General features: G+C 46.1%; 2 protein-coding genes across 2 annotated transcripts; one reads left to right on the top strand and one right to left on the bottom strand.

Moving 5' to 3' along the window:
• Positions 1-998: 998 nt before the first annotated feature.
• On the bottom strand, positions 999-10357 carry TSPO (translocator protein). The gene is made up of 4 exons (XM_027730147.2): positions 10206-10357; positions 5106-5306; positions 2401-2539; positions 999-1736 (listed from the first exon to the last, which is right to left on the bottom strand). Exons 2-4 carry the CDS (start codon positions 5291-5293, stop codon positions 1560-1562), a joined length of 504 nt encoding a protein of 167 aa, XP_027585948.1. The 5' UTR covers positions 5294-5306; positions 10206-10357; the 3' UTR covers positions 999-1559.
• On the top strand, positions 10253-12935 carry MCAT (malonyl-CoA-acyl carrier protein transacylase). The gene is made up of 4 exons (XM_027730142.2): positions 10253-10927; positions 11065-11152; positions 11289-11506; positions 11853-12935. The coding sequence occupies exons 1-4, from the start codon at positions 10481-10483 to the stop codon at positions 12273-12275; spliced, it is 1176 nt and encodes a 391-aa protein (XP_027585943.1). The 5' UTR covers positions 10253-10480; the 3' UTR covers positions 12276-12935.
• The last annotated feature ends 3388 nt before the right edge of the window (positions 12936-16323 follow it).

The following is a 16323-nucleotide window of genomic DNA, read 5'->3' as shown; positions in this document are numbered from 1 at the left end:
CCCTTTAAGGATGCTGGCTGTCATCTTTAAAAAAAATCAGATTTTTGAGAAGGGGTCAGTAAGGAGGAGGCAGTGCCAAGGGCAGCACAGGAATGCAGAAGCAGCCTGAAGGACTGAAAAGGATTTGGAAAACTCTCCTAGAAGCCCAAGCAGTCTTTGGTCTTCAGAGTTTAGGCCCTAAGAAAGAGGTGTTTGGGAGTGGGGTGTCAGCTTGAAATTAATTATCCCTAATGTCTTCTTTCCTCAGATCAGAGTAACTGGCTGAAATTTAGGGTTGCAAAAAAATCCTGCTGTCAGGACATATATATTGGGTGGATAGTCATTATTTCAGCCAGTTTGCAGCAATCAGGATGTGTTTGAGAGCAGAGTATAGTTATAAAATTGTAGAAATGTTCTGAGCCTTGCTCCAAACTTTGTGAATATGCAGCACATTATCCCTCATGATCAGGAAGGGAAAGGGGTATTTTAGGCTCTTTCAGGCTGGTCTGCAGAAACCCACTTCTTCCCACTGACTGGAACACAGGCTGGAGAAATAAACCATCTGGGACTTAGGAAAATTGGATTGCACAGCCAGAAGTGGTGCTCAGAGCCTCCTGCTCATGAATCAGGACTGCTTTGGACCAGTAAACTTGATTAAAGAATCGTGGTGAAGTGCTTTAACACAGGTGAGTGGTGTGACTGCCTCCAGTGCAGGGAAAAGGTTTGGCTGTGATGTAGGATATCCTGATGGATGTAAGGAGACATTCAGATGTATTTGTCACTTGTAGGAGAGCAAAAGGCACTTCATGCCTTCAAAGGATCTGAAAACACGTAAGGAAGTGCCTGTGGATCTAAAGGGGAAGGTGGGGCCTCACAGTTTCTTCACAGGTGCTCTGAGTTTCCTATTTTGTCTTGCCCAGTGCAGGGTGAGGAGAAGAGATAAAGGGGTTGTCTTTAAGATAAAGTCCTGTTACCTTCTGCTCCAAACAATTTAAAAACAACACAAACAAGGAACAAGGTAAGTTTTCCATGTAGTTTAATGCATTCAGCTGACAGTAGGATGTGCCTTGCTTCAGAGTAGGAAGGCACAAATTGATAAAAAAAGCTTGTCTTCAGTGTTTCCAGAGTACAATGACCAGAAGACAAGTATCTGGCAGCTGTAGTGGGACTGTGCCTGGTGGTGGACATGAGAGATTCAGGCCACAATCATCCCTGTCACTGTTGGGAGCACCTTTCTGGAAGCTGGGTTGGTTATGTGGCTGGATTTCTTCCTCTGAACATGATGGGGTTCCTGCTTATTTCTGGTAATAGTTAAAAGTGCTGCTGTCATATAAAATATAATGCTGTCACAATGTAGCATTAGTACTTTTAAATCAACACCACTTTTTAGTTTGCTGTAAAACCCAGTCAGTGACTTGCCTGGTAAAGGCACATTTGTTTTGACAAGTACTGCTTTGTCAGCTTGTAATTAGCAAACTAATGGTGTCAGTAGTTCAGCTAAAAATAAAATAAGGCCATAACTTTTATGTATAAAAAAATTATTGTGGAAAAAAACCCCAATCTTTCTGGCCAAACACTGGTTATTCAGGTTTTTTCTTGCTGGGATTGTCCTTCCAGATCCGATAGTTGAGTGCAGAAGCCATGGTGAGCCAGGCTAAATAAGGAACCATCAAATAAGCTGCTGTTCTGTTGATGTTGTACCAGGAAGCAGCTGTAGCTGTTGCTGTCCCAGTTGTGAGCAGGAGAGTCACCAAGCCCTGGAACACAGAAGGTGGTCAGTGTTGTTTTCCCTCGTTGCATTTCCTTGACTCCACAGTCTTTGTGTGGTTCTTCCCACCTGGCTCTGTCCCCCTGGGAGCTAATTCCTCCTCAGAAATCCAGTCAGCAAAATAAAAAACCCAATCTCTGCTGAGTTAAGAACCAGTTCAACTCAAAATGATATAACAGGTACAGGAAAAGGGCATTGCAAAGTCTTCCCCTGTTACAGCATCTCATGTATATCTAGAGAACCAGGCAAATATTTTATTTTTTTTATTTTTGAGCCAAGTTTTTTCAGAGAACTGCAGAAAATGAGTCTCTTCTCAAATGGGTGTTGATTACCTGAACAATGTTGTAATAATAAGCTTCTTATCGCTGCTGTTTGCCTGAGAATTGTAGTAAGGCATAAAGGTTTCCATTTTCTAGTCACCCAGAGCTCTTACCAAAGGTTGGCAGGAAGAGCTGCTTGAAATCCATACATTTAAGGATGCTCTAGAGAGGCAAATCCTCTCAGGTGGCTGCTGGCATGCATTAAAGAGAATTTTAGAAAACTTCTGCAAGCCTTTTTTTCTGTACTCAGGCTCATGATTGTGACACAAACATTTCATCTGAGCACCTTGCAAATAGAAGCCTTTGACTAAGAAACTTTAGTTTTCCACCTACCCATCCCATTTTGTGAGCTCCAAAGAACACTGGGGTCCATGCCCAGTTTAGTGCCAGCTGCCCTGCATACAGACCCAGGGGAACCACTGACTTCTCCTTGAAGCCTCCCAGTTCCTTCCACACCAGGTAGGAGCCGTATCTGTAGGGAGAGAAGGGAAGGTGGAATTCACTGCACTGGTTAGAAAAGCTACATTCTTGATCAAATGAAAGAGATTAATAATTAACAATAGATTAATTTGGAAAAAGTACATATACAGGTACTACTTGGCAGAGCAACTGAAAGCACAGGGTGGACCAACTGCTTTGGATAACAACGTGGAGAGAGAAAAATTCCCAATCCTGCCAGAGTTCTCACCTCTAGGTGAGATGACCTCCTGCATTTCAGTCTCAAAAGAGAATGTTGAGATGGAAGCAAGTCTTAAGATGCAAATAGTGAAGAAACTTCATTTCGGTCCTGGGAGATGGTGCTTTAAAGATTTAATAAAAAAATCACAACCCACTAAGTTTTTAAGTGGATGAAGTGAATGTTGGAGAAATAGGAACTGAGTGGCATCCCAGGGCACAGCTGAGTATGGGGAAGGATGGCATTAGAGCAGGAGGAACCCTTCAGTCACTTTTTGGAAGGGAGGGGACAAAGGTGGGGAGAACAAAGATTTTAGGAGAACTGTGGAATTAACCACGAGGAGCACCCAGCACCCTCCTGTCTGCAGGATCCTGGCTACTGGAAGATCTTCCCAAAAGATTTTGAACAGATTTTAATACCACAGAAGAACAGTTCACTGGAGGGACCTTACAAGCTGCTAAAGACAGGATTTGGGAGCTCTACTAATGTCAAGTTTATTTTTGCACTGAAGAAGCCTGAGTGGAACAGGGAACATTCATCAGCTAAGACTGTTTCTTTTGCTCATTTGACTTAGATTTCAGTCCAAATGACTGCACAGCCTTTCCAGGTAACTACAGTAGAATCCCTTGGATAAAATGCCACCATCCTGAATTGTTTCAGAATTGGAAGCTGATACAGGCTGTGAACTGAACTGGACAGCACAGGGCTCATTTGTATTTCTCCTGGCAGTGGAGCAACAATGGAGACCAACTTGTAGGAATTATTTCTTCAGGAGCAGACAAACATCCACAGGAGTAATTGGAAGGAGTTTGTCTTCATTGGTAGGTTATACAAGAAGGATTTTTTTTGTTTGTTTGTTTAACCCACTTAGTGACCCAAACTTGCTTCTTGGCCATTACTTTCATAGGGACTGAACAATGCAGCTTTGATATTTTGGCAGTTTGATTGCAGAGAATAATAAAAGCAAAAGAAAGGAGGGGGCAGGGTAAGCATTAGAAACTTAACAGTCTCCTAAGTAGAAGGAATTCTGAAGGAATGAAATGTCCTGATCATTTAAGGAATGTGTGTGCAGGGTGGATTACAGGAGAAAAGCCTGGTAATAAGTATGATCTTTTCACTGAGCTAAATGTACAGTACAGAGCTGAGACCATCCACCTTCTGATACACTGATTCTGCTATTACTAAAATAAGGGATAAGCTGTGACAACTGGGATTTTTTTTTCCCAAGGTTTTTAAGCTGATACCCAGGTTTATGATGAGGAATCCAGGAACAGGGTTTCAAACTGTGCAGTCACCTTGAAGGAAGCTGGGAAGGCCACCCAGCTCTTGTCTCTTTGATAAAAGGCATGTTTTTATTCACAGGACAGTAATGATCTGATTCAAATGGAATGTGTTTTGCAACAGGTGGTCTGGTATTTAAGATAACCTGCAGGGTGACTGTGTAATGTTCACTGGGAGAAGATCTGGTCTCTGTGAGAGTTTACATAGTTAACCCAGTGCTATACACAAACTACAAGTCACTCAAAATGGTGGGAGAAATGGGTGGGGTGAGCCAAAAAAGGCATATTACAGCCCAAAAAGTATTACTGGGTTAGCAACAATGTGTGTTTGAGAGCTAGGAAAAAACATAATGAACTTTGGTAGGCACAGCTCAGCACAGTTTACACCAAAGCACGTGGTGTTGGTGCTTCTAGAGCAAGGAGGAGGATCAAAACTTCCCAAACTCCTGAGACAACCTACCTCTACAAATATTTTTGCTACATCATATTAAAAGTAACAGTCACACTGCCAAAATACAGTATTATTAATCTCTCTTGGTTCCTGTGGGAATGGTACTTGGCCTTGTGATTCCTTGTTCATTTGACAGCACTTGCTGTGCTGTCAGGTATTTTAAACGAGTTAAAGGAGACAGTGTGTGATTTCAAGCATTTACAGTTTAGCAGCCTGGAAGTTTTATTTGGGAGGACATGTATGTTTTGATTTTGGTTTGTTTTAATTGAGCTCTGTTAGAACAGTTCTATCCTAATTTTCCTCCTTGCCCCTCACATTTATTTGGTTTTAATTTTCCTAAAACTACTGAAGGACATACTTAGAAGAAATCCCAGTGCTGCAGCTTGGCAGGTCTCTCCCTCAGAATGAACGAGGAGAGCAAATTAGTGGCAGCTTTTCAACCTCCTGCTTTTGATGTGGATGCCTGTGCATACAAAATGTCCCATCAAACCCACACACAACTCCCCAAACAGGTTTCTACCCGTCCAACAGGCAGCTTGACACAGTTTCTTACAAACACAGAGCCACAGGAGTACAGTGGCATTGCACAGTAAGGAACTTTGAGATCGGGTGAAGTGCCTTAAAAACATACCCCATGGATGTATAGAGAGTTCCCCACACAGGAGCAAACACCCAGTTAGGTGGACACCAGGATGGCTTCTGCAGAGTTTGATACCACGTTGGGATTTCCTTTTTGGTTATAGTGCCTCCTAGAAATCCCCCTGCATGGGGCAGGAGTGTGAACCCCACCGCTGGGGCCCAGGCTGATACCACTTCCATGGAGACAGTGAACCTGGAACAAAACCAAACATGTTGATTGGCACAAAAAGTTTCCATTTTTAGCAGATTTTAAAAGATGTACATGTGTGGGATTTGATCCACAGCCTACTCTGGTCACTGAGAAATTAATGGATCTTGTTCCAGCTTCACTGGACAACACTCCTGTGAATTGGGAATGGGGGTGGCAGGACCCTTTACTTCTCTCTCAGCTGTGTCCACTAAAATTACCGAATTTTACCTTCATAAATATCCCTTAAGGGTGTTTATTTCATACCCATAAGTATGCCAGAGGAATAAAGCAGTTCGACATGACAGGAGCTGTAATTGGAAAATAAAAAAATGCAGTAAGAAGTACTTCTGCATTCACCAGAAAGTCCATTCACTCAGTGAAAAGGCACAGCCAAGAGTGAGAAAAGAGCACGTGCAAAATAATGTTATGTGTTGTACTGCAGCTTTTAGCCTCAAAAGCTTGCTGAGGATGCTCAGTGGGGCCTGTAAGAGGGTTGTGAAGTAGTAATGGACATTTGAGAAGCTGCCCCTGAAAACGAACACCAGACAATGAGAAGGCAACGACTTCAGTGATGTTTTGTAAACAAGGAGATTCAGCGGATAAATGGGGAGCCCCCTGTGGCCCCTCCGTGAAGCATTCGATCAGCTGCAGCCTGGAAAGTGAACTGGATTAAATCCACCTACAGAAGGGGGACTAAGCACTGCCTTGCTCTGCTGGGCCGGGCTGCTTTAGTTAAGAGCACAGGCAGCAGGAAAAAACAGCGAGCAAGGAAGGAGGAAGAAGCTTCACTGCAGACTTTCTGGCCAAAAGCCAAGTGCTACAGAAGAGCTGTGTTTAGTTTACTGAAATGTAAACAGATCAGAGCTACAGTAAAAAAGGGCAGGACTGAAAAGTTGTTTTTTTTCAAATATGAAGTAGGCAAATCCACCCAATTCCTGTTCTTCTGTTAAGGCAGCAGGAAGGGAAGGTTGCAGCAGTGAGGAAAGAGCACCTGTGGAAGGCCCAGGGGATAAAAGAGTTTTAAAGCAACAAGCATTGCAGAGGCTTGCAGAGAAAAGTGCCATATTGATGTTGTCTTGGCTCTTGTCTTTCCCTGCATCTAAAAACTTCCATTGCTAAGGTCAGCACTGCTGGGATGAGGAGGCAGGGATTCGGGAAGAGGAAATCCTACTTGTAACTGGTAGGAAATGGAGCACAGATTTTGTTGCATTGTGGCAGCTCTGACATGATGGATTTCTGTTTGGAGATGAGGGACAAGCCTGGCCAGCAAGGGAGCTCCTGCATTTTGGTTTTTGTCCCTGTACTCAGGGCTCTGCCCACACAGCTCTGCAGATCTAATGAAGAGATTTCAGTGGCTGGGACCACAATCCACGGGATCAACAGAAATCCTGGTGGTAAAACCAGAGCAGAATTTGGAAGGCAAAACCGAGAGCAGGGAGGGGCTGGTAAAGCATGCAGGGATGAGAAAGGTTGTAAGGAGCACACAAGAAAGGGTGTGTAGGGGCTGGGCTGTGGTCAGGCCTTGGGGGAAGTCAAAAATGAATAGAAATGCACACAAAAAAGGCAGCAGACAAAGCAATACAAGATCAAAAACAGGACAAAAGAATGAATGGCTGAAAAAAACTAAGCACAGAAGAATTCATAACTAAGGCTGGGGAGAAGGAGGGAACAGGATCACTTAGGTCTTGGGTGAAGGATGGACAAGGCTGAGAGGAAAAAATCTGCATAGCTCATTGCTGTCATACTCCTGCCTGATGGATTCGACCTGCTTTTTACCAGGGTGCATCTTAAATTTAAAGTTAATAAGATCTCACCAATTTTTAACCCTCTGCTTGTGCTTTGCCTACAGGGAGAACAAACACCAGGATTAGTTCTCTACACGTGCTGTCATCTGTGCAGCTCCTGTGTGGGTGTCAAATACTATTTTGTAAAAAAGTGGTAAGCAAGAACCCAAAGGAGTTTATGTTTTATTTGGATGTAACAATAGGAGGGTGGTTTCCTGCAGTGTTAAGCAACTGGACTTTGTCAGGGGTTCTGTCAGCTTCCCCCCAGGGAAGAAAGTCTGAAAGTGTTGTGTAAACTGAGAGTGCTGAACACTGCTCTGTTGCAGTCATTAGTGAAGTAGGGAATGCACTGTAATAATCCTTAAGTGATGGGAGGAAGGAAACCAGGCAGGCAAATAGAAACAGGGAAGGCACAAAGCAAAGAAACAAGAAAAGTGAAGCCACTCGTGGACAGCGAAGGGGAGGAAATTCAAGTGAACAGACTGGACCTACTGGCTTGAATTGAATGTTGGTGTCCCAGTCTTTGGACCGCTATTACTACTGATTAATTATATTTCCCAAGAGATTAACTACTACTATCAATTCCCCAGAAAAAGCAGTAGTTAACTCAGGGAACACACTAGCTGGTTATGGAAGAAGCTGTGTCTTGTCTCTCTCTGGTTTCGTCATGTGAGTCTTTAGCAAGGGAGAAGGTAAAAGACAAGGATGCAGTGGAGAGCCTGTGCATTCTGTCAGTGCTCAGGCATTTATTTGGTGACCTGTGCAGTGTGAGAGGTTCATAGAACACCCAGTACATTTTTTGAAAGTAATGTAACCACAGAGGTCCCTCAGCCTTTTTAGTTCCTTTTAGTGTATTGCTGATACTCTGAAACGACTTGGTGATAAATTACACACCACAGACTTGCTAACGCAGCCCCTCTGAGCTGCATCAGGATTACACAACCTAGAAATAATAACTACTTTCCCAATCCTATCCCAGCTTCACTTCAGGGCGAGTTGCACAATATTCTTGCACCCTGATTTCCATCCTGAGGAAACCTGGATGTCTGTAGATGGTATCTGCAGTGTACCCAGCAGGTACTGTCTGAAAGAACCATCACAGTTGGAACTACTTTCTTCTCACACGCTCTTAACTTGCTTATTTCTGCTTCCACTTCTTATCTCTGCTCTGCAACATATTCTTCATCATCCTGCCCGTTTTCTGTGACTTCAGGCAGGTTCAGCAGTCCAGTGGAGGCTGCTTTTGCATACACGTTGCAATAATTTTTCTAGGTATTCAAAACATCTCACTTGCCCAAAGTTGATTCCAGCTACAAAGAGTAAAAGGAGAAACAAAGGGAAAAAAAACCCACTAGTTCAACTTGCTTAATTTATATTGATAAACTATGTGTGTGCATTGGGGCTTTAAATCCTGGGAAACTGCAAGACTAAAACCGAAGTTATGTCACAGTTTGTGACACAGAAAACAGCTACCACAAAAAAAGTAGCCTTTTCTTTGCTACATAATCCCGAGTAACAGTGACACTTCAAACAATAAATGTTATATAATATATCTAACAAGTGTACGATATATGTTTATAATAAGTGTTTCTAATTGAAAACAATGGTGTTTATTTAAGAATATAATGCAAGGTGTAGGGATAGAAACAGAAAATCTCACTGCCCAGGTCACACTTCTTTTAAAGTGGCAGAGCACAAGTTGTGTAAATAAATCTATGATTTACTGAAGGTTTACATACAGGGAACTGAAATGTATACTGGAACAAAAGCTTCCCAGGCAATAATTTGCCATTTGCTGCTCAATCTCTTCTAATTTTCCCTGTGTCTGTTTGCATTAAACCCTCTGCATGCAGACAAAACACCCCTTCATTCCAAACAGCCACCAAACGTCCTGCTGTAGGTTCTTCTTCATCATCCACACCTTCTCTTAAAAAAAAAAAATTAAGTTTCTCCTGGATATTTGTGGTTTAAGTGCTGCCTAGGCCTGACTCTTTTCAGCTTGCCAGGTATTCTGACGGGGTAAAATGCATCACCACTGCTAAGTCTCAAATGCTTTACACACAGACTGCACCCTTTTGCTGTTGGGACCCCTGTGATGCATTTCCTTCTCCCACCTTGTACTAACACAGTAAAAGTCTCTTTTACTGAGCTGCTCTGACTCAATGCTTGATACTGTTTCATAACCTTTACATGGTGCAAAGTTATTACACAATTGCAACTCTGGCACGGCAACTTTCACTTTTTTCTTTCTTTTTTTTTTCTTTTAAATAATCTTGCCACTGAACGCTCGAATTATACCGCAGAGCGTTTCGCGCTGATTTGCGAGTACTACCCAAAAATTCGGAAGAAAAACCCAAGCCCTTTCTTTCAGCCTTAAAGAAACGTTACCGAAGGAAGAGGCCTTTAGTTATTAAGGGCAGCCTGAAAACTTCTGCCGAGTGCCGAGAGCGAACGGGCACAGGGCAGAGCCGCACATCAGAGGAACGGGGACCGCGGGCACGGCTGGGCAGCTGCGAACCGCCGGGAAACTCATACGCCGGATAAAAATTAATAGGGGGCTTCCTTATTTTCTTGTGGGGGGGTAGGGATGTGTTTTGGTTTTGGTTTTTTAAGTTCTTTTTTAAGCACTTCCCACGCCAAACGCCGGCACGGAGCAGCCGTGGCTGTTTTCCCCAAGCCCCTGAGCCGCCGCAGCCCCGTCCCGGCGCCTCCATCCCGGGGGTCCCGGCGCCTCCATCCCGGGGGTCCCGGCGCCTCCATCCCGGGGGTCCCGGCGCCTCCATCCCGGGGGTCCCGTCCTGCCCGGGGGAGCAGGTCCCTCCCCCCGCGGGATAAACCCACCCCGGATAAACTGCCCCGGGGTCCCGGCGGACCGTGTGTGCATCCAGCGGGGGCTGTGGATGATGATCCCCCCCGGCCGCGGGATGAACGCATCCCAAAGTGCCGCAGGAGCCGCCGGGACCCGCGCTGGGGCTGGGGCTGGGGCTGGGGCTGGGGCTGGGGCTGGGGCTGGGGCTGGGGCTGGGGCTGGGGCTGGGGCGGGCGGACCCTCCGGCTGCGTTCCACATCCCATCCCATCCCATCCCAGTCTATCCCACCCAAGGAACACCGCAGTTACCTCGCTCCGCTGCCGCCGGTCGCGCCTCCTCCCGCTGTGCCGCGCTGGGGCAGCGCCCGCCCCCGGCACCGCCCGCGCTGCTCCCGCCCCGAGGCGGGGTCTCGGCGCTGGGCGGGCGGAGCGCAGGGCGGTGAGTGCCGGGGTTTCCCGGCCTCCTTCCATCCCTGCTTCCCCGCCCGATTCCCGGCCTCCCTCCCCTCCCTCCGTCCCTCCCTCGCTGCCCCCCTCAGGCGGGTCCGCCCCGTTGCCGCGGCAACGCCCCGTGCGGGTTGGCCATGGGCGGCCGGGCCGTGTGGGCGCCATGGCGGCTCGCTGGCTGCAGCGGGCGCGGCGGCCTCCGCGGCGCTGCGGGCCGGCGGCTCAGCTCCCGGGGCCCCGGCGATGGGGCGACGCTGAGCGACCTCCTGCAGAGCTCGGTGGAGCCGGGCGAGGCGGGGGGGGCGCCGGCGGCGGCGAGGCGGGAGCGGCGGTGCCCCCGGGAGGGCACGGTGCTGCTGTTCCCCGGGCAGGGCAGCCAGTCCGTGGGGATGTGCCGCGGGCTGCTGGGCTACCCCGGCGTGCGGGACATGTTCCGCCTGGCCGAGAAGGTGCTGGGCTACGACCTGCTGGCGCTGTGCCTGGAGGGGCCGCGGGACGCGCTGGACCGCACCCAGCACTGCCAGCCCGCCGTGTTCGTCGCCTCCCTGGCCGCCGTGGAGAAGCTCAACCACCAGCGGCCTGAGGTGAGCGGGGGGGAAAGGGGCGCTTCTCGGGGCTCCCCCTCGGCTGGTTCGGGTCCCGGGGGCTCCCCCTCGGCTGGTTCGGGCCCCGGGGGCTCCCCCGGGGCTGATGCGGGGCTTGGCCGCGCTGTGTCCCGCAGGTCGTGGAGCGCTGCGTGGCGGCCGCCGGGTACAGCGTGGGCGAGTTCGCGGCGCTGGTGTTCGCTGGAGCGCTGGGCTTTGCCGAAGGTGCCTCTGGAACCCTCCCCGGGGGATCTCCCACCCCCCCAAAAGCATCGCGAGCCCCTTCCCGGCGTGTTCCCGCTGGGACGCTTTTTTTTTTTTAAGGCGTTTATTTACCCCCGGCCGTGTTTTCTCTCCCCAGCGCTGTACGCGGTGAAGGTGCGCGCCGAGGCCATGCAGAAGGCGGCCGAGGCTGTTCCCAGCGGGATGCTCTCGGTTATGGGCCGGCCAGAGGCGAATTACAAATTTGCCTGCCTGGAAGCCCGCAAACACTGTGAGTCGCTGGGCATTGAGAACCCCGTGTGCACGGTCTCCAACTACTTGTTTCCGGACAGCAGAGTCATTGCAGGACACTTACAGGTACTGCTGCGGGATAACTAACTACTGCTTCACGGTAACTGTTCCTTCAGTTGAACTCGGCGTTTCGCTCTTTTAAAACTGTTGCTTTGCACTTCTGCGTGGGTGTTATGTACGGCCTTACTTTGTCCAAAAAGTGGGGGTTTTTCCAGCACGTGTTCAGTTGATTGTAGTGATCCTAGTTGATTCTGTGATTCTTTTAGGATACCCAGAATTCCTGCAGAGATCTTTCAGTTGTTGGGTTGGAAGAGGAATCCCTGTATCACCATAAGTCTGATGAGGTGGTTCTTGTGGGGCGACTGAGAAAACCTTTGTCGTGCAAGACTCTCTCCCTCTCTCCCTTTTGCAGGCTTTGGAGTATTTGCAGCAGAATGCCCGGAAATACTATTTTACCCGTACAAAAATGCTCCCAGTCAGTGGGGCTTTTCATACCAGACTTATGGAACCAGCAGTAGAGCCTTTGGCCGAAGTCCTAAAATCCATCGAGATCCAGAAGCCGCTGCTCTGTGTGTATTCCAACGTTGATGGCCGAAAGTACATGCACTCCAAGCACATCAGGAAGCTGTTAGTGAAGCAGGTGGTGTCACCTGTTTTGTGGGAACAGACCATGCATTCGGTGTACGAAAGGAAACAAGGAACAGAATTCCCTTACACCTACGAAGTGGGGCCCGGGAATCAACTGGGAGCCATTCTCAGAAAATGTAATTTAAAGGCCTGGAAACAATATAAACACGTGGATGCTCTGGAAGATGAGGAAGCAGCAGAGACTTAAGTGACCTTTTGAAAAAAATTCACGCAACTTGGGTTTTTTTCTGGTTTAAAACTCTGTGCTCCCAAGAGAAGAAGTCTTAAACGTTCGTGGCTTCTCCTGATGAAAAGAGCACCATGTGCTTCATTGCAATGAACGTTTTCCTTCTCCGAGTGCCTCAGGTGTGGAAGGGGAGAGCAGAGTTTGGCTCTTCCATCTGTGTTGGGACTGCAAAGCTGTCAGCAAACAGGCCAAATAACATTGTTTGGCCTCCATCCTGCAAGCATCTTTCCCTCTCTTTTTTTTTTCTTTTTTCTTCTTTTTTTTGCCTTTTTTTTTTTCTTTTCCAATGCCTGTTTTTTTTTTTTTTTGCATGGATTCCAGTTAAAGTTGGTAGCCTTGGCTGTCTGGTGCAGGGATCTTCTGCATGAATACAGGGGTGGAGATGAGCTGAGTTGTGGAGGGCTCTCTCTGGGCTCAAGGGTGCATTTAGAGGATCCACCTGGTTGATGTTCCTGTTTTGTAGCTCACCTGACTTGTGGGATGTTCATCTATGTAAAATCCTTTCATTTTGTTCCCATATTTCCAGGCAGCAGCCGAGTAATGCAGAAGATGTTATTAGGAACGTGATTTTCTCAAGGTTAAACTGTCAATAAACTACGAAGCTTTTCTTGCTCTTTTCAATGCTTTGGGGTGCACCATTCTTGGCCTACAGTAATTTTCCCTCCAGTTGTCCAATGCCACGTTGGTTGTACAAAGTTCCACAAAAAAATGTTTCACTGGGGGGAAGAAAAAAAACAAAACTCAACAAAAATGTGTACATTTCCTGGCAGCAGGAAGTGATGAGCTGGAGGGCAGCAGGTTGTCCTGGGAGGGAGGGTGAATTAAAAAGCACTGGCCTTGATTCTGATTGCTAAGTGGACTGTATCATTAAACAGCTCTTTTGTGAGCTGCAGTTGGCAGCTGTGCCTGCCCTTACAGCACAAATTCCACATTTTTGGCAACACGTGTAAACATTAACAATTAGTGAAACAGAAGAATTTGTCAGCTTCACCACTGGACTGTTAGAGGCTGACAATTAAGGGCTGGGGTTACTGCAAAGAAAATTATTTCAGTGAAGGCTCCCACGTTACAGGTAAGGTGTCATTTATTCAGTAAAGCATCCCAAAGTTTTCAATAGGTGGTTAGAATATTGCAACTAAATCCCACTCATGTTATTAAACACTGGACTGTGCTGTGTTAGAAGCTTCTGACTACACCTTTTAAGACCAAATGCAACATTAGTGACTTTCAAACCAGCTTTTATGATAGTTGGGACTGAGCATGGCCCATTGGTGGCACTTTTTCTTTTTAGTACAGTGTTTTAAAATTTCTATACTTTCTTTTTAATTATTTGAATTTTCAAGTTGGAGAAATGTTTTTTATTTGTAGTGTTCTTACCGTAATTTTTTTTTCTTTCTTTTTTTTATTTCACGTTGTTGTAACTTTGCCCAGAATTAAAGCTCTTTGGGAAAAATCATGCTAGAAATCTTTATTTGCAAACCACTAGGTAACCTTTGTGCCTTTGTCAGTGTGTGATGCTGAAGGGAAGTCTGTATCCTAAGAACACTGCGTCTTGGGGGCCTTGTTTAATGAGTGGGAAGAAGGACCTGGATGCTGTTTGCTTTGTGTTTCACTTGTTTCCTTCATGGGATTGGATTTTCTGTTCCTCGGGACTGTGTTTTGCTCCGTGCTGGGTGATGAACGTCCCCTCTCTTGTGGTTCAAAGCCTTGCATTATTGATTGCAAGAGTGGGGGGAAAGCAGAGTCGTCCCACACAGCTCTGGGATGAGATGGGCAGTGCACCAGTCTCCTGAAATAGTCCAGTTGAGCCTCCCTTTTTCCCAGAAGGATTTTCTGAGATGGGCACTTAGGATCATGATGGCATTTGGGCACCGTTCATTAAGGAGAGGAAGCACATTCCTCAACACCCCTAAATCTGACTTGACTTGGCATTTGTCTTCACTAAAGAAAAGAGGGGTTGAAATTCCCTGTCTGATTTAGAGCAGGGACTTGAAATGCCAGCCTCTCAGGTGAGAGCTTTGATCACAAATCCATTAAATACTGCATTTTCCTGTCTCAAAAATGCACTGACTGTAGTAGTTGCTTGGCTGGGCAAGCAGCAGGAATCCCCTGTGCTGAGGGGAATACCCAAACCACAGAGATGCACTTTCATTTTTCTCTCACTGAGAGTCTGTAAGTGTCTACTACACAAGAATCAAACACAGCCTGACCTGTAGTCTTAGATAGCAAAAAGTACAGGACAAGATATTGCCATTAATGTGTCTTGGAAAATAAAGTAGACAACACTGCAGAAGGTTTGAAGCAACAATTTAATTTTTAAAAAAAAGTATCATGGTTTAAATCTTTACTCTTGCTTTTACAGTGTTAAAATTGAAAGGATGTCCAGCATGCCTTCAGTCTTCCTCAAATCCAGGTTCTCTTTAACAAACTCATTTATATGAAATAGACACTTTATATTGCATTAAAACAAACACACACACACACCAAAAAAAAGACAGACTTTGTAATCGCCTGGAGTCACATTTCAAAACTAGCAAGTCAGGCAGTTATCCAGCAACAACCTCCTTATTTTAAACATTTTTAAATCTTTAAAAAAGAATGAAACAGCAGTGACCCAGCACTAGCCCAGGTTTTTAAATAGTAAAGAGATTTTTATCAGTGTACATTTGAAAAACAAACCAGCTGCCACCACCGGGGTGTTGATGATGTTGGTCAGAGTCCAGCAATGACCTCCTGTTGTAATTCCGTGTGTTCACTCTACAGTCCATAATTCAGGGCCCACCAAAAGGCAGCGACCAGCAGGGCTGCAGGCACCAGCTTCTGGCAGACACACCTGAAAGGAAGCCTGGGAACCTGGCGGGAGAAAGGAGGCAGGAATTAGGGATAACAGGCAGCAAAAAGACGGTCGACAAGTGTCAAATCCAGCTGCGAAGACCCTTCCTCTCTCCTCCAGGGTGAACACTGCTGGCAGCAGGCACTGCTTATCTCCCCTGGGATAGACCCTCACAGCATTTTCCAGTGGGAGATGCCTTCCCTCTGCCAGGAATCCCTGGAGCTGTGTGGGATTTGAGCAGCACACCCTGGCAATAAATGAGACATTCCAGCCTAATGGGAAAAAATAGGGCACCAAGGAATAAACCCCAACCTAGAGCTGCATTATATCCTTTACTCATTGACACTTAATTCCCTTTTAAGTGTTGCTGTTACTTCCTTGTCAACAAAAATTTGGGAGAAGAGGGGGAGACCATACCCAGCTTCCGCAGCCAACAATCCGCTTCGCCCAGTTACTGCTCAAAATGTTCCGAGAGCTTCTTATAACACTTCTAATAACATTCAATGTCTGGAAAACACTGATAGCAACCCTGAGGATTGAAAGAAAACAAAACAACAAAAAAAAGAAAGCGTGGGGATGGAAAATTCATTCTAAAAACTGGCAAAGAAAACACCGAAGTTTAGAAAACTGAAAAAAGCAACCAAGAAAAAAAAAATCAACCAAAAAAAAAAATCAACCAGAAAAAAACCCCAAACCCCAAAAAAATCCCCCAAAACACCAAAACAACCCACACAACCACCACCACCCCCCAAAAAAAACCCTCACACCCGAACAAAAACCTCCAATATGTTCCTTCCTGAAAGTCTCATGTGTGAGTGCATATTTCTCTAAATATTTAGGGTGTATATTTCTCTAAATATTTAGGGTGTATATTTCTCTAAATATTTAGGATGCAGACCTCTGAAAGCTAAAGGTAATTTGCTTTCTGAATTAAGTGATTAAGTGGCGATCTCGTGCCTTTTGACTTTAAATGGCTGCAGTCTGTGGAAACGATTCACATGCTAAAGCTTTTCCTTGTAAAACAAGCTGTTTCCTTGTAAAACAAGTCTGTTTTCCTTCCTTAGATTCTGTACGAGGCAGCAGTAGTAGCTATAATTTTTTTTTTATTTTATTTTGTGTACAGGAACACCAATTTTTGGTTACCTAACCTGTTTTTTAGAAGGATCTGCCAATAAG

This window comes from Pipra filicauda, unplaced genomic scaffold (assembly GCF_003945595.2).
Source record: "Pipra filicauda isolate LSUMZ 115617 unplaced genomic scaffold, ASM394559v2 scaffold292_size926685_pilon, whole genome shotgun sequence".
NCBI classification, from domain to species: Eukaryota; Metazoa; Chordata; class Aves; order Passeriformes; family Pipridae; genus Pipra; species Pipra filicauda.
This window is presented reverse-complemented; position numbering and strand designations above follow the sequence as displayed.